Raw genomic sequence first — 22,828 nt, 5'->3', positions numbered from 1 at the left:
CTGGGGGAGGAAGCAGAGATCTGGGTGGTGGAGACAGTGTATCTCTGTGTTGTCTCAGGGGAGGTGGGGTGCATGGTCGTGGTCCCCAGCCTAAGGACTCCCGATGACGTTTGGCCTATGCTGGTGCTGGTGGTAGAGACAGGGACCCCATGGGTAGTCCCAGGGGAAGACGGTCCTGTGTGGGTGGTCCTGGGGGAGGAAGGAAGGATCTGGGTGGTGGAGACAGGACCCCCATGGGTGGTCCCAGGGGAAGATGGTCCTGTCTGGGTGGTCCTGAGGGAGGAAGGAAGGATCTGGGTGGTGGAGACAGGAACCCCATGGGTGGTCCCAGGGGAAGTCGGGCCTGTCTGGGTGGTCCTGGGGGAGGAAGGAGAGATCTGGGTGGTAGAGACAGGAACCCCATGGGTGGTCTCAGGAGAAGACGGGCCAGCCTGGGAGGTTGGGCCACTGACACCCAGCGTGGTCTCGGAGGAAGATGGGAGGGTGGCCGTGGTCTGCAGCCCCGTGACCCCTGATGACCTTATTCGTGTGCTGGAGCTGCTGGCGGCGCCCGGCTCTGTGGTGGGCTGTGTAGCACAGCGGCCGGGTCCGTCACAGCACAGCACCCGCACGTGGTAGTTGAGGCAGCTGTGGCCCCCCGTCTGCCAGTTATTCCTGCAGATGAGGCCGTAGTTCACGTCACAGCGCACATACTGACCCAGCTGTCCCCAGGGCACATCTGGGTAGAGCACAGCCTGGCACTCGATGGCCTTGGGCTCCGCACAAACCTGACCGCCCGCATCCCGGATGTGGTAGTAAGTCTCGATGTCGCCCCCGTAGCGGCCAGGCCGGGGCTGGTCACTGTCCAGCCAGTCGGTCCAGCGGCAGGTGGGCAGGCACGTGGCGGTGGCCGTGGTCCAGCTGGTGCTGGGGGCCGGAGGACTGGCGACCATGGTGCTTGTGGGCTGCACGGGGGTCGGACCCAGGCCGGTGCTCTGCGAGCTGGGTGCAGTGGTGGCCAGGGTGCTGGCGCAGCGGCCATCATCCTCGCAGCAGAGCACGCGCACCTGGTAGTTGAGGCACATGTGGAATGGGCCAGCCTGGTCCTGGTTGTGGCACACCAGGCCACCCTCCAGGCCGCACCGAACCACCTGCCCCAGGTCCTCCAGACGCGCGTGCGGCGCCATCTCCGCGCGGCACTGGATGTCCTGGGGGTGCTGGCAGAAGTCGTGGCCCGCTGAGCGGAAAACCGAGAAGGTCTCGAAGTCCCCGCCGTCCAGGCCCGGCGTGGGGTAGTCCTCGTCGAACCAGTCTGTCCACGTGCACCGTGGGCTGCAGCCCGTGGAGGACGAGGTGGCCGGGCTGTGTGTGGTGGAGCTGGGCAGCGGGGGCGTGGAGAGCAGCGTGGTCCCGAAGGTGGCCGTGCTGGGCGGGGACCCGGGGGGAGGTCCACGGTCTGGAGGTCACCTCGGGGACCGTGGTGGGTGCACGGGGTGAGGTGGGCTTGGTGGTGGTGGTGGTGGTCGGGGTCCCCGGGGAGGCAGAGGGACCAGGGCTGGAGACCCTCTCTGTGGTCCTGGCAGGGGAAGGAAGGGTCTGGGTGGTGGAGACAGGGACCTCCTGGCTGGCTCCAGGGGAGGAGGCATGGGTCTGGGTGGACGCTCTGGTTGTGGTTTCTTGCCCCAGAGATGTGGAGCCCCCAGGGGCGGGGGTGCTGGGGCAGTGCGGGTTCGGGCGGCAGCAGAGCACACGGATGTTGTAGTTGAAGCACATGCTGAAAGGCCCCTTCTGGTCCTGGTTCCTGCAGACCAGGCCCGTGTGCAGGTCACAGCTGAGCACCTGTCCGATCTGGTCGATGCTGACCTCGGGGTAGTTCTCTGCACGACATTCAATCTTCTGGGGCTCCTCGCACAGCGTGCCCCCAGCGGCCCTGATGTTGTCCAAGGTTTCCAGGTCCCCGCCCTCGACTCCTGAGGTTGGGAAGTCCACGTCAAACCAGTCTGTCCACTCACACTGGGGCTGACAGCCAGCCGTGCTCTGGCTGGGGTTGGCCACCATCGTGGCCGTTCCCAGGGTTCCCGGTGACATTCTTGCGGTGGTCGTGCGCGTCTCTGTGCGTGGGCTGGATGGGGGGCCGGCGGGGACAGTGCCTGTTGTGGCCTCCACTCCCGTCACTGTGGGAGTCGTGTGTGTTTGTGGGGTCCCCCTGGAGAGGCTGCCTGTGGTCTGCGCAGTGGCCAGTGTCTGTGTCCCGGGAGTGGGCCCTGTGCAGTGGTCTTGGTGGCAGCACAGCACGCGGATTCTGTAGTTGTAGCACATCTTGAACAGGCCTACCTGCTCTTCGTTCCTGCACACCAGGCCAAAACCAGCGTCGCAAAGCACGCGCTGGCCCAGCTCCTCGGCGCTCCTGCCGGGGAAGTTCTCGGCCTGGCACTCAATGTCCACAGGCTGCTCGCACACGGCCCCTCCTGCGCTCCTGATCTTGTCGTACGACTCGACGTCCCCCCCGGCCTCCTCAGACTTGGGGTAGTCCTCATCGAACCACTCTGTCCACTGACACCGGGGCTGGCAGGAGGTGGTGGCCAAGGCCGGGGGGCTGCTCGATGCCCAGGTCCCTGTCATGGTGGTCTCCGCCGGCGGGGTCTCCGTGGCAGGGGTGGACCTGGCCGGTGGCTGCCAGGTGGTGGCTTGGGGGTAGGTGGTGGCCCCGGGGACCATGGTCATAGTCCCGGGGGAGGTGGTGGTGACCCCAGGGGTGGTGGTGGCCCCGGAGGCCATGGTCGTGGTCCCAGAGGAGGTGGTGGTGGTCCCAGGGGTGGTGGTGGTCCCGGGGGCCATGGTCGTGGTCCCAGAGGAGGTGGTGGTGGCCCCGGGGGAGGTGGTGGTGGTCCCAGGGGTGGTGGTGGTCCCGGGGGCCATGGTCGTGGTCCCGGAGGAGGTGGTAGTGGCCCCGGCGGAGGTGGTGGTGCCAAGGGCCGTGGTCGTGGCCCCGGGGGAGGAGCCACAGGGCAGGTAGCTGCAGCAGAGGACCCGCAGCTCGTAGTCATGGCAGAGTGGGGGGCTCTGCTCGCTGTTGAAGCAGGTCAGCCCCCGGGCCACATTGCACTCCACCTTCTGGCCCAGCTGCAGTAGCGGGATGTTGGGGAGTTGCCGTGCCCGGCACTCAATGCTCACCGGGGCCAGGCACACCTCGTAGCCCTTCTGCCTGAGGTTCACAAATGTCTCGAAGTCTCCGCCCGCCATGCCGGGCTCTGGGGCGCCGCTGTCGTACCAGTTGGACCAGAGGCAGAACTCTTGCACACACACGGTGGTGACGGTGGGGACTGAGCCTATGGGCGGGGGGCGAGAACCTCGTCAGCCTCCTCTGCACCCCTGCCAGCCATGCCCAGAAGCAGGGGTGATGGGGCCGTTGGTTGTACTGAGGACGCCCGCTCTGACCTCCTGCTCTGCCCAGACTGTCACCGGGGTCTGGGCTTAAGGCTTCAGGGGTAAGCGGGACCAGCAGCACGTCTGCCAGGCTCACCTGACGTGGAGAGTGGGACCACGGTGGTGGTGAAGGTGAAGGGCACTGTGGACGGGGTTCCGGGACAATCCACAGCCCGACGGAGGATGGTTCCATTTTGTCCGCAGATGGCCAACAAGCAGGCGCCGAGCCCGTCGGTCGTGTTGTAGATGACGTCCTCATAGTGGTAGGTCCTGCCCTCGTAGACGCAGGTGCAGGCTGGGAGACAGGGCCGGCATGGGGCTCACTCACAGCCCTCAGCCCCGGCCCCAGCCCCGGGGCCGCCCCTCTGCCTTACCTGCGAGGCTGTGTGTGCACTGGAGGCCGCCGGCAGTGCACTCACTGGGGAAGAGGAGAGGGGAGCGCTGAGGGCCCGCCAGGCCACGCCAGCACCCCTGCCCGGCTCCCTGCCCCCTCGCCCCCGCCCACTCACCAGCTCTGGCAGTTCTCTGCCGTGGGGACCCTCGCACCCACGTCGTGGTAGTTCCCGTCCTCGTCATAACAGCCACACTGGGCCACGCACTTCATCTGGTCCTCGCTGAAGAACGGCTCGCTGGGCGGGCACCTCGGGTAGCAGCCTGGGCAGGCACCATGCGTGGAGGAGACTCACCCTCGTGGCCGGGTGCTGGGCACTGCGTGGGGCAGCCGCCCCGCCACCTGTCCCCTTCCCTGCCCCTCACCTTCCAGGCCCGGCAGGTCGTGCAGACAGCGGCCACCCGGGTTCCGACACGTCCTCATGCAGGGCGCCCCGCACGGCTGGTAGTGCCACTCGCACTGGCCCTCGGGGTTGTAGTAGTCGCAGAACAGGGCTGCGCACGGAGGGGGCGGCTGAGGACGCACCCCTTGCTTCCTGCCCCGCCCTCAGCACGCTGGTCCCGTCCCGCGGCGGCCTGCCCTGTTGGTCCGTTAGCGCCCAGACGGGGGCCCACCCGTGGGCACCCGGGCCCCACCCCTTCCCGCCCTTCAGCGCCGCAGCAGAGCCCCACTCACGGCAGGTGTCCGGGGTGCGCCAGGACACGCACACGCCCACGTCGCGGCAGGCCTGCGCGTAGGCGGCCACAGCCGTGCAGAAACATTCACAGTCGCCCCCCGAGTCACAGGCGCACGCGTCGCCCACGCAGGCCTCGTAGTACTTGGCAGGGTCCACCTGGGGGAGGGGGAGGGGCCGCTCAGCAGTACTCGGGGGACCTCCAGCCCTGCGCGAGCGCGGGAGCGGCTGCACGCGTCTGCGGTCTGAGATCCGTGACTCCCACCCGCCCGGCACCGTCACCCATACCCACATCGTATCTGTGGTTGCAGACGGCCCTCCCCACGGCCGTGTCGTGACCCTGCCTGTGTCCTCGGGGTGAGGGGACAGCCCCCTGACCACACCCTTCCCTCAAGCAGCAGAGCCCAGAGGGGACCCAAGACACGTTTGCCACCAGCCTGTCCCTCCTAAGCCGCCCACATATCAGCAGCAGGTCCTGCACCCTGAGACCACGCTTGTGCGCGGGCACCCGCGTCCTCGAGAAAGTCACAGGAAGGACCTCAGGGAACAGTCTTGGAGGAGAACCACCAGTCCCCGGAGCTCGCGAGGCCCGGCTGCCGGGGAACGTGGATGGGACGGGGAGGTGGCCCCCGCGGTCCGTGTGTCTCGCAGCCTCACTTGTAGGGGGGGTCCGAGTGGCCAACGGAAGCCACGGGGATGCTCCAGCTGGGACCCTCGGGTGTCACGGCACACCGCTTGGGCCTCCCATGTGCCAGCACCCACGTCCAGTCCCAGCTCGGAGGCCCAGCCCAGGCTGGACCCAGTTCTGCCAGAAGTGGGGGGCAGCCCCAGCCCCCAGGTCAGAGCCCAGGGCCTCAGCCCACCTGAGGGTGGCAGGCGGCGAAGGTTGCGCTGTTGATGATGCTGCACTGCTTCTGGGCCCAGGACTTGCGGTACGGGTTGGCGGTGCAGGGGTCCCTGGGGACCGGGGCGTCGGGGCAGGACGGGGAGAACTTCCAGCTGTTGCCAAACTCCAGGGCGCTGCCCACCACGGACTGGCTCCGCGTGGTGAAGTCGTTGACGGCGTTGTCGTCGAAGTTGCCGCACAGCCCGCAGACCCGGCCCTGCAGACAGGGGGCGGCGGCACGGGGGGCTCAGGGGGCAGCCTGAGGGCACAGCACCCAGCCCAGACCGGCAGGGGGACTCCAGGGTAGTGCCCTGTGAACTTGCAGGAAGACAGGCACACAGACGGCCCTATAGCCAGCAGGCGGGCAGGTGGACAGGGGGCAGGCAGGCCTAGAGGGCATGGGGACACGCGGAGCACGAGCAGCGTTCTGACCAGGACTCAGCCTGTTGGGCGGTTTGGCCTGGACATGCCCTTCGGAAGCCAGCGTGGAGTGCGGACTCACCCAGCCCTCAGCGGCTCATCAGCTGCCAGAGCGCCCCCTCGGGGCCAGACCTAGAAGAGGGGGCTCCGACCATGCCCAGAGGGGCCCGCAGCCCGCCGGCCCTCACCTTGTAGTCCTGCTTCAGCCGCACGAACACGCTGGTCCTCCGGTCCCAGGACAGCACGAGGCCGCCGCGGGTCTCCACGGTGAGGTAGTTGCCCGTGTGCCGGACCTTGTAGGGTGGCTCTCCGCCTGGCCCCCACTGCACCGCCCTGTAGCCGCCATCCTGCAGGACCAGCTCGTAGCTCTGCGGGGGACGCACGGAGCAGCGGCTGCAGGGACTGAGGAGCCGTCTTGGGGGCCAGAGCCCACTGGAGGCCTGAGGCAAGGGCCCCATGGGTGTTCGGGAGCCCAAGGCGTGAGGCCGGGGTCAAGGAGGAGTGGGCTCCCGACACTGTCGTTGAATAAAAGGCCGGACCTGCGCAGGGAGAGCTGGGGCCCTGGGGAGGGGCCACGGGTCAGCGGGGGCGATGTCCCCAGAGAGCAGTGTGGCTCTCCTCCTGGTGAACCACGACCTCCCTCGGCTGGAACTGGGCGCCCCAATGTAGTGGGCTGAACACAGGCCCCACAGCGTGTGTCCCCATCCCAGCCCTGGAGGCAGTGAACGTGGCCTTGTTTGGAAGAAGGGTCTCTGTGGGGGTCAGGGAGGGACGAGCTCACCTGGATTAGGGTGGGCCTCGGCCCAAACACAGGTGTCCCTGGGACAGGAGAGAAGGGGCGGGCCCATGGGAGAGGGGCAGAAGAGGCAGGAGGGAGCCCCCAGAGGCTGGCAGGGGGCTCAGCCCTGGGACCCCTGTGGCCAGACTCCTGGCTCAGAACCGAGAGAGAATGCATTTCTCTGGCTTCAGGTGCCCCGGCTGTGGCCATTTGCCCAGCAGGAGGACAGAGAGAAGGACAGGGCTCCCGGTGGCCCCTCACCTCCAGGAAGAGCTTGATAGCCTTAGAGCAGGTGACGCCCGTGGTCCCGCAGGGGACGTTCTCGGTGACGATGCGGAAGGTCCCGTTGGTCGTGCCGTTGCCCCCGCAGTAGTCCTGGGATGGGCAGGGGTCAGGGTGAGCTCAGGCTGCGGGAGCAATTGGGCCGGGTCGGGGGACGGAGGGGCTCCACGCACCTGGACCAGTGTGTACTCGCAGGTCCCTTCGAAGCCGTAGCGCTCCCCGTCGAAGGTGATGAAGTGACCGTCCCCATAGGCCACGCAGGTGCCCAGACAGGGCTCGTGGCTGCACACCCACCGGCGGTTCCTGCATGTGCTGAGGACGGCAGACAGCTGCTCACCCCGTGCCCAGGACCAGCCCTGGCCAGCCACCCTCTGCAGAGGGCTGAGCAGAGGGGGCAGCGTGGACATGGGCCCGCCGCCCGCCTCTCTCTGGCTTCCAAGCCCTCAGTGCCTGGTGAGGCAGGGACGGGGGTCCTGGTGGCAGCTCTGAACAGCCGGGCCCCAGGGGCACCTTCTAAGGACAGAGGGGACTGTCCCAGGCTTTCCCAGGGGTGGGGACAGCGCCAGGCCTCGGCTCCTCCCCCACCCCCTTCCCTCCCGCAGGGGGGCCCTGACCCACCAGGTGTTACAGTCCACCCGGATGGTGTCCCCCGGCTTGTAGACAGCCTCGTTGTGCAGGCAGGGACAGTCCTCCTCGGCCACACAGCCCCCGCTGCCATCTGACAGCAGCCCTAGGGGGCAGACGCAGCCGGACACGCAGTGGGTGCTGAACTGTGAATGGGAAGGGCGTCAAGCTTGTCCCCCCCGTGCCCAGGGACGCTGGGGCGCAGCCCGCTCTCCCCGGCCACTCACACAGTCCACGTCCAGCGTGTGACAGCTCCTGAGACACTCGGCCCCAGGCGTGCCAGCCGAGGCGTTGCTACAGTCCAGGTACACCATGGGGGGCACACACCCTGCAGGGGGAGACCACTGGGCTGGGAGGGGCCGCAGCCCAGGCCCACGGAAGCCCCTGAGCCCTGGCGCGGCGGGAGGCCCTACCTGAGTTCCGCTGCTCCGCCACTCCCAGGCAGCTCAGCCTCCCCGCCACACACGAGCTGCGAGAGACAGGCCAGCCTGCTGGGCCCACTGCCCACCCATCACCCCTCGGGCCCCACCCACCACTCTGCCCAGAGCCCAACATACACACCCCGCCTGGGCACCGGACCCTCAGAACCCTGGCCCCGCCCAGGGGCCAGGTCCCTGTGTACCGCACAGCTGAGGGGCGGAGGGCGGGCATCCCTCCCAGGGAGCCCCGCTGTGTTTCAGAACCGTCCCAGGAGGCCCAGAGACCGTTGGGTATGACATGGGGGGCCAGAGTGTTGTGGGCTCAGGACAGGATGTCGGGGGGGCAGTGGCGCGCTGGGGGCACGGGCGCGCAGGGGCAGTGGTGCGCTGGGGACACGGGCCCAGCTGGCCGCTTACCACACCACGCCATCGTCATGCACCACCTCCCCTGGGGCCAACACGGAGCCACGGAAGTAGCAGGGACAGGCGTCGGCAGACACACAGGTGCCCGAGTCATCCAGGAAGGTGCCGTTGGGGCAGACACAGCCGTCCACAGGCAGGAAGGGGACGCTGCAGGTGACGTCGACCTGGCTCCGAGCGCGGCAGGTGGGCTGGCAGCCATGCACCACGTAGCTGTAGTTCTGGGACTGGGGGCAGCTGCTCACATACTTGGCTGGGGCAGGGGCAGCACGGGGTCAGTGGCCGGAGGGTCCCTCCAGGCTGGGGTTCACACAGCCCAAGACAGTTTCCCCCTGACACCAGGTCCTTGGTTGGCCCAGATGAGGAAGCGTGAAGCTCCAGCTGAGAACGTGGGAGTGGGAGTACCCGCCCGCCCCCCGGGTCCCCAGAGCCCTCGCCCCCACCCCCAGTACAGCCGGACCGGCCTGGGGGACACTCACTGCACACGCCGTCCCTCCAGCCGCGGAGCAGCACCCCCTTGGCCGCGCAGGCGTACACGTAGGAGGACAGGGCGGCGCACAGGCAGTCTTCGCTCTTCTCGCAGTTACACGTGTCGAACATGCAGCTCTGGGGACAGGGCCGCGGGGGGCTGTCAGGGACCCTCCTCTCCCTCTCCCTTTGCATCCTTCCTGGGACCCCCACCCGGGCCGGGTGCTCCGTCACAAGCAGGGCCCTCAGCACCGCTGGATGGGAGTCGTGGGGGCCTCGTGGAGGGGACCCCAGGAGAGACCCCTAAGGGACCGCGCAGGCCAGGTTGGGGGGGGCAGAAAGAAGGCATGAGGCCAGGCTAAGGTCAGGGTCAGGAGGGACCTCCACAGGACCGGGGAGTCCGGCTGCATCCCGCAGACGTCACCGCTTGTGGGGCGTACGCGTGGGGTGAAAGGGGAACTATGCCACCCCCAGTGTAGGTAGAGGTGGGCCCAGCCCTCCACCTGTAGACATGCACTCCCGAGGGTGCGCTCGTGGGCACTGTGGGCTTTGAGCTTCGGGGAAAGCGGCCCTCGAGCCGGCAGTGTGGGTTGGGTTGGGGCCCCCCCAAAAGGCCTGCAGAAGTCCGAACCTCCGGGGCCTAAGAGAAGGACCCTACTGGAAACAGGGTCTTTGCAGATGCAATTAAGATGCGGTCATCAGGGTGGGCTCTGAATTTGAACACTGACACAGGGGAGGGGCACGGAGGCAAAGGTTGGGGTGATGTGGCCACAAGCCTGGGTGTCACCTGGAGCCCCAAGGAGCTGGGAGACTCCGGAGGAGGGTCTATAGCCTTAGGAGGGAGCCCGGCGCGGCCCACCCCTTTTCAGTCTTCCGTCCCCCAGGACTGGGACAGACGCACTCCCCTAGCTTTTAGTGACACCAAGAACCACACCCACGGCGGCAGAGCTGACAGGCTTGCGGGACCCAGGAGGACTGGCCGGCCTGTGCACGTGCTGGAGGGGGACCCTGAGAGGAGGCTGGAGGCAGCTGCAGGTGGGGCCGGGTCCTCACCGAGTGGAAGGGCGCGGGGTTGAGGACAGAGTGGCAACGGGAGAAGGCTCCGGCCGGGTCGGTGAGCAGGGAACACCAGTGCTGGGCGTAGTTCTCTGGGGCAGGGAAGGCGAGCCGGCTGGCGGCCGTCCCCATGGCTCCTCCCCCACGCCTCCCACCCCGCAGCCTCCGCTCCTGCACCCGCCCCGGGGAGAGCTGTGACGTGTGGGGCCGACCCGCGGTGCCGATGGGCCCCAGGCCCTGCTGCCCACACGCACACACGCCCAGATGTGGGGTCCCCCAGCCCCACCCACCCCAGGGCCAGGTGAGACGGAAGCTCCAGCTCCCAGACCCAGCCCAGGTAAATGGGGGGACCCCAGGGATGAGAGTACCGTTCTCCACGCTGAGGGAGCAGGGGTCCTCGAAGCTGTTCTTGACGTTGGGGCAGGAGGCCTGGGTCTTCCAGGTGTTGGCAAAGGCGGCGGCCGTGCCCTCCACCACGCCGCCGAGGGTCCGGAAGTCGTCGGCCTGGTTCTGGTTGAAGTTCCCGCACAGGCCTGGGGGCCGAGGCCCAGGGAGGGGGCATTAGTGGGGCATCCAGCCGGGACATTGCCCTGGCCCCACGTTCCCTCCAGAAACCCTCGCAAGGAGACCAGCCAGAGAGCCCCGGCCCCGGACCTGGTTCCAGCACCATCAACGCGCCAGGGGGGTCAGCCCAAGGGCAGAGCTTGCCCCCGAAAGGACGGCCCAGCTCGCTCCCCATGCCCACCCCAGGTCACCGCCCCAGGAGCAGCTCCCTCCCGGTCCCTACTTCCTGCCAGGCTCTAGCCCATCCCGCCTGCTGCTGAGCCCAGGGCCCGGCGCCCCCAAGCCTCAGCCGGCCTCACCGCACGTCCGCCCGTGGTAGGACGGGTCCAGCTGGAGAAACACCTGCATGAGCGGGACTAGCTGGACCCGCAGCTGCAGCCCGAGGCCCGTGTGCGCCAGGACGAAGAAGGACGTGGGCCGGAAGACCGTGACGTTGCCTGCGGGGGTGGGGACAGCGCCGAGTCAGGCCGAGGCCCTTGCCGTGGCGACAGCCCCGGGGTGGGGAGGGTCCTCCGGGGACAAGCTGGGAGGAGACAGGTGTACGGCGGGCCCTGGGAGTAGGCAGTGTTGGCAGTGACTGGTCCTGGTCCCCGGGAGGCCGGGCGCCGAGTGTGCTCCACACCGGGCCCCCGCGGGTCAGACCACGTCCCGCTTGCCAGCAGGATATTGAGGAACAGCCCCAGGCCGTGAGGAGCAGCAAGGGACCCAGCTGGCCGCATGCAGGCTCTGGGAGCGGGCCGCCCAGCTGCCGCCTGGCCGGCCGTCCCGGGCCGCGCACCTGCAGACACGGGCAGCTGGGTGTAGATGGAGTTCACGAACACCCCGCCGTTGGCCTGGATCTGGACGACCTGCAGGAAGAAGCAGCTGGGTCAGTGCAGGGAGGAGCCCGCCTGCTTGGGGGTCCAGGGAGCCGGCCGGCAGACGCAGAGCCGGGCGGGGAGCTCTGGCCTCGAACCTCTGGCTCCGTGGGACTCAGGAGCAGGTCTGGGCATCTAAGCAGGGAGCGGGAATCAGTGTCCTCCAGGCCCGCGTGTCCTGCCCGCTTCCCTGGGCCCCTGCGGGAGCCTCACCGTGTCCCCGCCGTTCACGCTGAGCGCCACCGATCTGAGGCAGTTCTCGTTGTCCGTCAGGCCGCACCTTCGCAGCTCGGCCAGCACGCTGAAGCTGTTCCCTGCACACGTCTGCGGGGCAAAGCCACCAGGGCTGCTGCATGCACACGTGTGGGGCCTGTTCCCAGCATTGCCCGTGTGGGTGCAGACGGGTAGTGGCCCACGGTGGCCCGTGGCCCAGTAAGCATGAGCCCAGGGGCTTCCCTTGGGGATGGGTCTCCAGGAGGAGATCTGGGGGGGGGCTCACCCTTCTGATGGCCATCATGGGACCCTGCATGGGGGCAGAGGGGGCCCGAGAGTCCCTGAACAGGTCTGCCAACCCCACCGGAGCCGCACCTTGGACAGGACGTAGCTGCAGTCCCCGTGCACGTCATAGAGCCTCTGGTCGTAGGTGGAGATGTGGGCCCCACCCTGGACAGAGCAGGTGCCGGGGCACGGAAGGTCCTGGCACTGCCACAGCCCCCCGGAGCAGTTGCTGGGAAGGGGGCGGGGGGCGTGAGCGGAGGGGACAGAGCCCATCCGCTGCGCCCCCGTCCCGGCCCGGGCAGATGGGAGGCTTACCAGGCGCTGCAGCTGCTGGTGAAGGAGGCTCCCGGGGCGTAGGTGCGGCCCCCGTGCGTGCAGGGACACTGCTCCAGGGGCAGGCAGCCCCGGTGCGTAACATCATCCAGCACTGTGCCTGGAGACAGGCGGCATCGTAAGTGGGCCGGGTCAGGTGCTGGAACCGCGGTGACCGGGGCAGCGGGGGGTGGGGCCAGGAGGACCTGCCTGGGGGGCAGAAGCAGCCGTCCACGCAGTGGTCCTCGCAGAGCTGGGAGCGCTGGGGGTTGGAGCAGGTGTCGGCGCAGGGCGAGCCGCACTCCCGGTGCTGCATGCTGGGAGGGCAGGTCTGGGCTGCGGCAGGGAGACAGCAGTCACGCCCCAGGAAGCTGCCCGCGCATGGGGCGGACAGGCCCCTCCACCCTCAGCCGTTCGTGTGCTACACCCGGGCCTGGGGAACCCCTCACCTTGGGAGGCCGGGCCCCGCCTGTCCTGGACCCCGCTCTCCTCTGGGTGAGGCCGCGGGCAGGGGAGCCCAGACCGCAGGGCCTCCCAGATAGCCCCTTTGGGCCCACCCGGCTTCTGGGTGAGCTCAGCTCATGGCACCCAGCCTGGGTCCCCCAGGCATATCCCCTTCTGCTCTCCTGCCCACCCGCCTGACCAACTGCCCCGTCCCAGGTCCCCAGCCAGATGCCGGATGTCCTGCCCAGGGGTGTTGTCCCCATCCCCAGGGACCCCGTGTGAGTGTGGGGGCCGGCCCTGTTGAGAGCCACTCACGGCAGAGGTCGGGGCCCCTCCAGTCCTGGGGCTGTCCCCCCGCATGGGCACACTGGCGAGAGTACTCCGCGAAGGTGGCACACGGGCAGGTGAGGCAGCGGCACAGGTCCTGGGTACAGGCGGCCACATATGCCGTGGGGTCCGCGAGCTTGTGGCACTCCGCAAAGGCCGGGCCGAGCAGGGTGCGGCGGCAGACGCCGTCCTGGGGGCACAGACACTGGCACTGTCCAGCCTCAGGCCCTGCAGGCATTTCCAGGCCAGGGGACCCCCTTCCTCCTCTGAAGTTCCTTTTTTCCCTTCATCCGTCTGTCTGTCCGTCTGTCCATCTACCCGCACATTCACCCACCGTCTGTCCTTCCGTGTGCCCGTGCTTCTGTCCGCCCAGCCGGCTGGCGGCCCTCCCAGCCTCGCCCCGCCACGTGGACTTGCCCCCACTGTGTGCAGAGCTCTGCTTGGCTCTGGGGACTGAGCCGTGACTGTGGACCCCACCCCCGCCAGGGCTCCAGGACACCCCTGCTCATGGTGTGAGCACCCAGGAGGCCAGTCAGAGAAGGGGGAAGCCCTCAGGCAGCCCCAGCAGAGCCAAAGCCAGCCCACCAGGGAACCCTTCCTCCTTCCCTAGCAGCCCCCACCCCCTACAAGCTGGGGCTGGACTGAGCCTCCACATCCTGACTTAAAGCTCACAGATAGACCCGAAAAGTGGGGCTTCCCTGCTCCCCACCCCAGGCAGGACTGTATATGTGCCGACACGTACTTGCACACGCAGAAGGACACACACACGTGTGCTGCCCACACACTCAGAACGTGTGCGGTCAGTGGAGGTGAGTAGGTGAGAGGGCGTGTCTCCAGACTGGAGGCCATGTCCTCGGCCGCCTGGGGGCTGGGAGACCCTCTCTCACCTGGACATCCCAGGCCCCAGCCCAGGAAGCCTGAGCCTGTGCCTCTGGCGGTCCCCATGCCCTTGGGGAAGCAGGGGCCATGGGCTCACCACGTCTGTGCAGTTGCTGGTCGGGGAAGACGGGGGGTCCTGACACTGCTCTGTGGGCCCGTCCAGCTTCTGTAGGTTCCCGAACTGCAGAGGGGTCAGCCTAGCACCTGTGGACAGGAGGTGCTCAGCGTGGGGCGTGCTGAGGGCCCCTGGGGGCCATGCGGGCAGTGGCTGCCGGGGGACCCCCTGCCCGTGCCCGGGGTGCCGGGAACTTCTCTCTGGGCACCACTGGCTTGAGTACTGCCCAGCGTCTCGGTGAGGCCACCCCAGGCTGCCCCCTCCAGGCCTCCTCGGGACCATCCAGTCCCCCGAGGGACCCACAGGCTTGGCTTCCTGCCATTCCCTGACCCCACCCTGAGCCCAGGGGGCACTCACTATGGGAGTAGAACTCGTTGACAGCCGGGAGCCCGTTGAAGTCCCCGCACAGACCACATGTCTGGTTGGCATACTTGGGGTCCAGCTCCAGCTGGGGGCAGAGGAGGGCAGGTCCAGCCTCAGCCGGCCTGGCCAAGCCCTCACCTCCTGCTGCCCCTGCCCCCCAGGGCTGGGAGGCTCGCCCCGACCAGGCCAGGAAGGGCGTGGGGGCAGGACGTCCTTACCAGGGCACTGTCCTCTCTGTTCCACATGAAGGTCAGCAGCAGCCGGACAGTGACCTTGACGTAGACGCTGCTCTGCTCCACCAACAGGCCTGCACGGCTGTAGGGCAGCTCCTCTCTGGGGTGGAAAGTTCTGGTCGTCCCGCAGCGGGTGTCCAGCAGGGTCCGGGGCCCTCCCCCCACATCCCGAGCCCGCCCCAGAGTCCCGGCTCCGCTGCAGCCCGCCCCAGGCTCACCGCCGCCCGTTGATGAGGACGGAGCCGTTGGAGGCCTCCAGCACCAGCCCCTGGGTCTTGAGGACGACGTGGGTGATGGTGGGCCTGGAGCCGGCCAGGCCGCGGCGCAGCTGCACGTTGAAGTCCTCGTACGCGGCGCCGCAGTGCGCTGACAGGACGTAGTTGCACAGGCCGGGGAAGCGGAAGACGTCGCCGTCGAAGGTCTTGTAGTGGAAGTCGCCCCAGGTGCTGCAGACGCGCCCGTTGTGCGCGGAGTCCCGGGCTGCGGGGAGAGCGTGTGGGGCCCCAGCAGACACCACCAGCCCTGCCAGCCACCTGCGGGTGGCCGTCCCCGGGTCTGGAGAAGTGGGGAGCCAGGAGGGCAGCCGCTCGCCCGCCTCGCCGCCCTGAGCGCCCTTCCCCCGGACCCAGCATCTGGGGTCAGCGCCCAGAAGAGCTGGCCACAGGGAGGGCTCCCGGCTGGGACCGGGGCCATTCAGCTGCCCACACTGCTCCCCCCGAGATCTGCGAGTGCCCCCGCCCCCCACCAGCAGTGGGCAGCGTCCACTCACAGCTCATGGTGGGCAAGACAGTGATGGGCGGGATGACGGTCATGCTCCAAGCTGTAGAGGGAGGCCAGGTCACAACCAAAACACGGCCAGGCCGGAGACCCCCACCCTTCTCGCTGGCTGCCCTGATGCCGCCCATCGAGCCCCAGGACTAGGGCTGCCCCTCCCGGGCCCCCCCACTTGCGCAAGACACACTCTGCCCCAAGTGTGCGTGTGAACGTGCACGCGCAAGGTGTGAGCACATGCGTGGGCACGTGTGTGGGCACATGTGAGCATTTCGGGCACTCTGCTCTGTGCCTTAGCTTTCCGGGGCCCGTGCCCCCTGCTGTCCCTTCTTGTGGTCAGGTGGGATCCAGAAGGGTTTCTGTGACATGCAGCCAATGTGGAAAGGGGTCTGTCCCCATCCCCCGTCCAGGTTGCCAGGCCACTTGGAGCCCAGCCCCTTCTGCCTGCCGAGGGCCACCCCCTCCTCCGAGCCTGGGACGCATACCGACATCCGCCCTCCGGCTGTGCTCTGCGGCCTGTCTGCTTGGCTGGCTGGGCTCCACGCTGCTCTGGGTCTCTGCAGGGAAAGCGGATGCGGGTCCCTGAGCCGCTGGACGTTCCCTGTCCTTCCTGGGCAGGCCCCATGGACATGCGACAGGGTGGAAAGCGGGGCTCCACCGGGGTGGGAGGCCTCCGCCGGGAGCCTTGTGCTGACCCCCACCCTCCCCGTCCACAAACGCAGGGTGGTGCCTCGTCCCTCCCAGACACAGCCGTTGGCGCCGCTGCCTCCAGGCAAGAGAGCGGAATCAGGAAAAGGCGTTGGTGCCACTGATCCCGGCCACCCCAGAAGAGGGTTTGGCCCCATCCCGTGCGTCCCTTGGAGAAGGACAAAGACTGGCTTTGTTGGGGAGAAGGACACACGCAGTTGGGGAGGCTTCTAGGTGTGACTTAGCAGAAACCCAAGACCCGAGCCAGATTCGAGTTAGAACGGTCCATTATGGCAGCAGGAGGCCCAGGGGCCCTGGTGCCAGGGTGGCTGTCCCCAGGGGCCTGTGTGCCCACCACCTCCAGACAGGGCCTCCCCCACCAGCCTGACTGCCCCGGTGGCCAGGCCCCCAGGTCCCCTCGCTGCCATGGCAGACAGCAGCGAGCCCTCCCAGACGCTTCTGCGGAGCTCAGGCTGCGGCACCCCCTTCACACGGCCCTGACATCCCCCCTTTGGTCTGCCGGGAGTCTCCACGCTCAGCCCAAGACGGAACTTCCTGGGAGTGGGAGGGGGGTCCCTGATGTCCCCATATTCCCGGTGCGACCTCCTCGGCGAGGGGCACCGGGAGGCCATGGAGACGGCCTCTGCTTCCTGTTCGACTCTCCCAGCAGGGACCTCGGACAGAAACCACAGGGCCTGGCTTGGCATCGAACTTGGCTTTCAAGGGCCCCAGCGGACTGTTTCCTACAGGCACAGACGTTACCCCTGTGGGACCCCAGACCAGCAGCTCCTCCCACGTGAGCCTGGCCGGGGCCAGCCACGGCCGCACCCCACAGTCAAAAGCCAGAGAGAGTCACGGGGGTGCTTGGCCTGCACGTCGCCTCCCTATCCGGGCCCGGTTTCCTCCCCATCCAGGCCCCGTCTCCACGAGAATTGACTCAACTCGCGGCCCTCCTCAGGCAGAGTCACTCGCCCAGCGAGACCGAGTTTGCATCGCCGGGGCCAGGGGACCGCCCGTCACCGACGGTGCGCTGCACTGCGGCCCATACGCACCCCGACGTGGGGCCCTCCTCTCGGACGGCCTTAGCCCACCCCAGCGGGGTTTGCCCCCCCGAGAGGAGCGGGCAGGGGTGAGGTGGCTCGCTGGAGAAGCCCCTCTTCAGGCATGTGCTGCGAGGCCAGCACGGCCCAGAGGAGCCTGGAAGAGCCCGGCCGCGTGGGGCCCGTGCGAACCAGCAGGTGGGCACCTGAGCAGCCCGGTGGGCTGGGGGCCCAGCACCCCACTGGGAGTCACTCTGGGGAGCTCCCCAACCCCCAGCCCTGCTCCACGCGCAGGAAACGACTGATGGAGAGAGCTGTGGGCCAGCGTCCATCTGCCTGGACTCCCCGAGCACCCCCTGCAGTGGCCAGGGCTCCAGGCCAGCCCTGCTGGGTGTCACCCAGGCAGCCCCTGAGGCCGTGTCTTTCACGTTGACAGTAAGTATTAGGGCCAGTGGTGCTTCCCCTAGATGCTAAGGGCCACAGGGCAGCCGGGAGCCCCTGGGAGCCGGTGGGGGGGCCGGCTCGATGGGGCTCCCTGTCGGCTGTTCCAACCCTAATCTGAGCAGGAATTTTGGAGCCGCCGTGGGGAGCTCCAAGGACCAGAGAGACCCAGCTTTGGCCTCTCCCACCTCCACCCCAACACCCTCTCGGTGGTTCTCCCTGGGGGCCCCAGCTTCTCCTGGCTGGAGGCTGAGAGCCTGGGGGCCCCAGTGGGGATACACGGGGCGGGCTCTTGCCTGCCCATTCTCAGGAGGAGGACCCCCAGCGAGTGGCCTGCGGGGCTCCCCTGCTGCAGAGAAAGAGCCGGGTCCTCATCCTCACCTGTCTCCTGCACCAAAAGCAGGGCCGCCAGGACCCAGGCCAGCACCAGGCACCCGTTCAGGGCACCCATCCTGGGGGCTGGCACGGCGGCGGGCTGGTGGCCAGGAGGAATGGGCCCCAGTGCTCGCTCCCTGGGGGCCCTGGGGCTTATATAGCAAGAAGCCTTGGCTCGGCGCCCGGCTCCTGGGCCACGCAGGGCTCCGTCCTTCCCCCCAAGGCGGCCACGTGTGTTTGCTCTTGGGGAGGGGCTGAGGCAGGAAAGACGCCTGGAGGAGGAAGGATTTGCGGCTCTGGGCCCCAGATTCACAGGACCCTTGCCCCCACTCTCCCCCGCCCCTCTGCAGCGTCTGAGAATCAGAGGGAGAGGGGTGACTGCCTGGTGCCAGTGGCCCATCCTGGGGGGGCAAGGCCCCTGCACGCAGCCGTCCCAGCCGCTCTGGTCGTGTCTCGCTCACTGAGTAGGGAGGTGGTCAGCACTACCCCACGCTGAGCCCGCACATCGAGCCCCTCCCCAGAACCTGGCCAAGGCCTCAGCCATCGGGTAGCCTTCGGCGCTGGCCGGGGGTGTTCACCCCGGGTCCCTGGGGCTTCTGCTCAGCTAGTGGGTGGTCAGCCATGTGTGTAGGGTGCGGTACCTGGGCTGCATGGCTTGTGGGGGTCCTGGGAGGGGGCTCCATGCCCAGAGACCCTAACCATGCTGACCAGTGCCCCTGAAGATCTCGGGGCTCCTCTCTGTCACCAAGTTCAGATTTAAGGGGAAACTGAGGCCCTGAGAGTAGACATCAGGCTGGCCTTTGTCCCACGCCTGCCCTGGCCAAGGCAGGACCAGGAGCTCCCAGCATGGCGGGTTTGACCATCCCCTCGCTTCTGAGGCTGGCTAGGTGGCCCGAGGCCGGGTCGCACAGAGGAAGCCACTGTCCCTCTGGGTCCATGAGTCGCCAGGGTCCTGGGTGGACGGCAGGGCTGACGAGGTCACCTCAGTCTGAGCGGGTCTCAAACTGGGGGGTCTCTCAACCCCAGTGCCGCCCTGAGTGGGAGCCACGTCCCAGCTCCCTGGCTGGCCCGGCCCGGCAGGGCCACATGGTAACCTTCTCCCAGTGTCTGGCTCAGTCTCACCCGCTGTCCGCCTCTGACCCGCACCACAGGCGTCTCATTCTCTGGCTCCAGCAACAACGCTGGCACCCTTACCGCACGCCTGAGTGTGTCTGAGAGTGGCCCATGGGCGGACCTGGCTGGGAGGTGCGGGAAGCCCCCATAGCTTCTCTACGGTGCGCACAGCTGGGCTCCCCCTGCATTTGTCTTTCCCAGGATTCGTTCACATCAGTGGAATTGCTGGGGCCACGCGCAAACCTTCCTCAAAGCTTTCACGCCTCCCGCCTGGCGATCACCCCTCTGCTTGGCAGAGGGCCCCTCCGGCCAATGTCTGGGCCACTGCCGTGCGTCTGGGGGTCTGGGGTCTGCTGGCAGCTGGCCTCTTCAGTGCACCCACCCCCCGGGAGCTGGCCCCGCTTCCTGGACTCGGAGCTCCCGCCGACGGGCCTGGCGTGCTGCCCGCTCACGTCTGCAGATCTCCGGGCCTCCCTCAGGCCGAGCCCTCGGGCCCCCGCAGCTTCCCTGGGCTTCCCACGGCTCTCGTCCGTGCCCCACCCGGCGCCCAGCCACACCCAGGCCCCTGCCGTGCTGCCCCAGCCCCCCGACTCGGTAAGCACCCCGCGGCCTTCAGGGCCCGCCAGACCCCCGCCCCTGCCCGTATGAGCCTCGGACTTGGGACCTGAACGTGAGCTGTTCGGGGCTTCAGGTTTGCCGTCTCTCCCTCCCCACCCCACCCCGGAAGGAGAGCTTCCCGCAGCAGGGGCCTTGCCCGCTGCCCACCGCGGCACACAGTAGGCGCTCCGGGCTGCCCGGCGCCGCCCCTCCCCGTGCGCTGCACTCCAGGCCGATGCCGGTGGGGGCCACGGGCACAGCTCTTGAGACATCCCGGATGCGGCCCTGGCCCTGTTTGCTCAGCAAGTTTACCCCTTCACACTTGACGGAGCTGAGGACGGAGATAAAGGGAGGGAAGGGAACCGGCAGCCTGGAAGCGGCCGCCTCCTGGAGCTCGGGAAGGCTCCGCCAGGGACCGTGCCAGGAAGCCCATGCGCCCTGGGTCCGCCCCTGTCCTCGCTCAGCCCACAGACCCAGCCATGCAGAGCCCAGAGGCGCACTGCCCCACCCTCAAGGGATTTTGGAGGTGCTGAGCTTGCCCCTCCCTTCATCCCTGCATCCTGGCAGCAAGGACGAGGCGCCGAGACCCAAGCCCTGACTGGGAGTGGCTGCACCTCGGGCACCGTGGAGGGTGCGGGAGGACTGGGGCGCGGTCCTGGGGGCACAAACTTGGCTGGCTCGGAGCCCCCCCTGGACCGCTCTGGGATGGGGCCTTTCACACCTGCTGTCTCCTGTCTCCCCCGGACGGCGGTGTGCCACAACCACGGGCACCCTGGCAGCCCTGGTCTACACCCCAGGGGCTTGTGCTCCCCAGAGCTAAGAGCCCAGTGGTGTGACTACTGGACTAGCCTGACCGTCCAGGCTGGTGACCCCAGTGGGGAGGGCGGCCCAGGCAGGGAAGGACCCCAGGTGACACGTGCGTAACAGGCCCCTCCCGCCTGGGCTTTGGGATGGCGAGGCCTCGTTCCTCCTCCCAGCATGCTCAGGGTGTTTCCAGCGAGACTTGGGGGACCAGCCTGGTCCAGGAGCAACAGGTGGCAAGGGCATCATGGCCCCGGGGGCCCCCAGCTTGTTCTTTGACCCACGTCCCTGAGCACCTCCGCCCCATGCGGGGCACTTGGGCTGTGGAGAGGAGCCCTTGACCTCCCACTGGAGGGGACAAGTCACCCTGGGGTGGGGTGACGCTGTGGAGGGGGGCTGGACCCTGGAGCCATCCCCACTGTGAGATGGGCCGTCCCCCCCACCCAGCCTCCGGGCAGGCTGCAGGCATGTAGAGCGCCTCCCACCAGGACAGCCCTGCCCCAGGTGGGGGCCACGAGCCCCCCAACCTCTTCACCCAGGTCCCTTTCCTCCCCCTTGTCCTCTGTCCCTTCTTCCTTCCTTCCTTCCTTCTAGCAAATTCTGAGCCCCAGGGTGGGACGGCCCCGGGCCCTGGATGCAACTTGGACAAGGAAAACAAAGGTCTGCCCCACGGAGCTCAGGACATGCGGCCGTTCGCGGCCACAAGGGGAGCTTTGGAGGGACCAAGAGGGTGATGGCTCTGGGCGGCGAGGGGGGACCAACATTCATTGCCAACTGTCCAGATCACCTTTACTCTTTCCAGAAAGACTCTGTCCACTAGGAACTCCTCGGGCCCTGGTGCCCGCCCACCCCTCTCTGTGTCCGGATCCAGTGGCTCCAGAGACCAGAGGAGTGGGGTCACACAGTGCCTACCCCTTGGGTCTGGCTCACCCACTCAGCACCGTGTCCATGAGGCGTGGCGGCAGGGGCCAGAAGGCCCCCCATTTCTTGGGCTCAGGAGGACGGCACTGTGCGAACACACCAGATCCTGTTTCCCGTATCATCTGCTGATGGACGTGGGGCCACTTGCAGCTGTGGGCAGCTGTGAGCACAGGAACATGACCGTGCAAGGATCCGCCTGGGTCCCTGCTTCCAGTGTCGTTGGGGACGGACCCAGGAGTGGACTCGCCGAATCGCGTCCTAAGTCCGTGCTTCACTTTCTAGGGGACGGCCAAAGTAGTTTCCACAACACGGACAGCATTTTGTGTTCCCACCAGTAGTGAACAAAGGGCGGGCTGGGGTGAGGACGGCTCTCTCCTGGGTGCAGACTGTTGACCTACTGCCAAGCTGACGAGGCCCAGGGGCTCTGCAGGGGCCCCTTCCCGATGGCCCTGACCCCGTCCACGCAGACTCCACCTTCATGACCTGGTCACACCCCAGAGCCCCCACCCACCGACACCATCGCTGCAGGAGAGGTCTTCAACACGTGGATTTCAGGAGATCATATTCAGACCACAGGAGGCTTGAACGGTTTCTTCGTGAAGTTTCTAGAGTTTTCTACACGTAAGACCGTGTCGTCTGTGCCTCCTTTCCGGTCTAGGCCCCAGTACCTTGTGTTTCATTTTGCTGCCCAGTAGCCGCGGCCCCGTTTCCGGCGCTCTGCAGAATGGCAGTGCTGGGCGTGGGCGTCCCATTCGCATCTCAGCGGGGACACTCTCATCGGTCACCGCTGGGAGCGACATCAGGGGTGGGCTTGTCATACTCCCCTTTACAATGATGGTTTCCTTCTCGTTCCGGTTTATAAGGGCGAGGAATTCCGGCAAATTCCATTTCTGCATTCACTGAGATGGTCAGGTGCCCCCGATCTGTGAACGGGAGGACAGATCCGTGCGCGCGGGGCCGTTCCTGCAATCTGGGGGTGCGCCCACTGGGTCGTGGTGAAGAATGTCGCGCTTCTGAATTGGTTTGCTGGCACTTTGTTGAGCAGTCGCACACCCGTGTTCATGGCGGGCACGGGTCTGTGTGTGGCTTCGGTGTCGGGGACACGCTGGCCTCACAGAGCCAGGCGGGAGCGGGTCCGTCCCCCGCGGTATTCCAGAGGAGTTTGGGAAGAAGCAGTTCAGTCCCGTGAGCAGGTTTTGTTTCCAGGAATTTGTCTGTTTCTTCCAGTTGTCAAGCCTGGTAAGATGGTCTGCAGGACCCCTAACACCACGCGCACTGCTGTCCCACCAGGGGCAGCATCGCTTCTGCTTCCCACCGCGGCGCTGCTCGCCTGTGCTGTCTCCGGGAAACAGCTGTGGGGTGTGCCAGTTCTCTGCAGCTGCCGGTGTCTGCCGCCTTTGTCGCAAGAGCCTTCCTGCCCCAAGCGCGGGGCTCAGTTCCCGCGTCCCTTGCTGCCGCCTTGGGGGCTGCGGTGTGGCTGTCACTGGAGACCCTTCCTTGTATCGGTGCTCCCAGCTGTGCCGCGGCCCCTCAGCACCCGCCCCGCTGGGCCTCCTAGGTCTGGGCGTGTGGGGGCTCGGTTGGTTAAGCCACTGCCTTCAGCTCGGGGCATGATCCTGGAGTCCTGGGATGGAGTCCCACATCGGGGGGACTCTGCCGGGGAGTCTG

The 22,828-nt window shown here is 67.6% G+C and overlaps 1 protein-coding gene across 1 annotated transcript in view; it reads right to left on the bottom strand.

The window, feature by feature from the left end:
- LOC111149474 (mucin 5B, oligomeric mucus/gel-forming) overlaps window positions 1-22,828 on the bottom strand; it is a 70,633-nt gene that overhangs the window by 8,750 nt on the left and 39,055 nt on the right. Inside the window, 33 exon segments of the mRNA XM_022506565.1 lie at window positions 453-1,421; window positions 1,423-2,673; window positions 2,899-3,308; window positions 3,503-3,700; window positions 3,780-3,823; window positions 3,915-4,059; window positions 4,162-4,290; window positions 4,472-4,628; window positions 5,333-5,572; window positions 5,964-6,189; window positions 6,768-6,928; window positions 7,009-7,147; window positions 7,454-7,605; window positions 7,687-7,787; window positions 7,873-7,928; window positions 8,296-8,551; window positions 8,778-8,904; window positions 9,820-9,914; window positions 10,191-10,355; window positions 10,686-10,823; window positions 11,165-11,234; window positions 11,457-11,567; window positions 11,832-11,970; window positions 12,057-12,174; window positions 12,255-12,389; window positions 12,813-13,014; window positions 13,801-13,907; window positions 14,176-14,266; window positions 14,400-14,514; window positions 14,633-15,068; window positions 15,184-15,234; window positions 15,671-15,742; window positions 17,735-17,812. Coding sequence (XP_022362273.1) covers window positions 453-1,421; window positions 1,423-2,673; window positions 2,899-3,308; window positions 3,503-3,700; window positions 3,780-3,823; window positions 3,915-4,059; window positions 4,162-4,290; window positions 4,472-4,628; window positions 5,333-5,572; window positions 5,964-6,189; window positions 6,768-6,928; window positions 7,009-7,147; window positions 7,454-7,605; window positions 7,687-7,787; window positions 7,873-7,928; window positions 8,296-8,551; window positions 8,778-8,904; window positions 9,820-9,914; window positions 10,191-10,355; window positions 10,686-10,823; window positions 11,165-11,234; window positions 11,457-11,567; window positions 11,832-11,970; window positions 12,057-12,174; window positions 12,255-12,389; window positions 12,813-13,014; window positions 13,801-13,907; window positions 14,176-14,266; window positions 14,400-14,514; window positions 14,633-15,068; window positions 15,184-15,234; window positions 15,671-15,742; window positions 17,735-17,812 — 6,884 coding nt within the window.

Source organism: Enhydra lutris, unplaced genomic scaffold (assembly GCF_002288905.1).
Source record: "Enhydra lutris kenyoni isolate GAN:26980312 unplaced genomic scaffold, ASM228890v2 scaffoldscaffold22, whole genome shotgun sequence".
Taxonomy (NCBI): Eukaryota; Metazoa; Chordata; class Mammalia; order Carnivora; family Mustelidae; genus Enhydra; species Enhydra lutris.
Note: the sequence above shows the minus strand (reverse complement) of the source record. Positions and strands in the feature narration are given on the sequence as shown.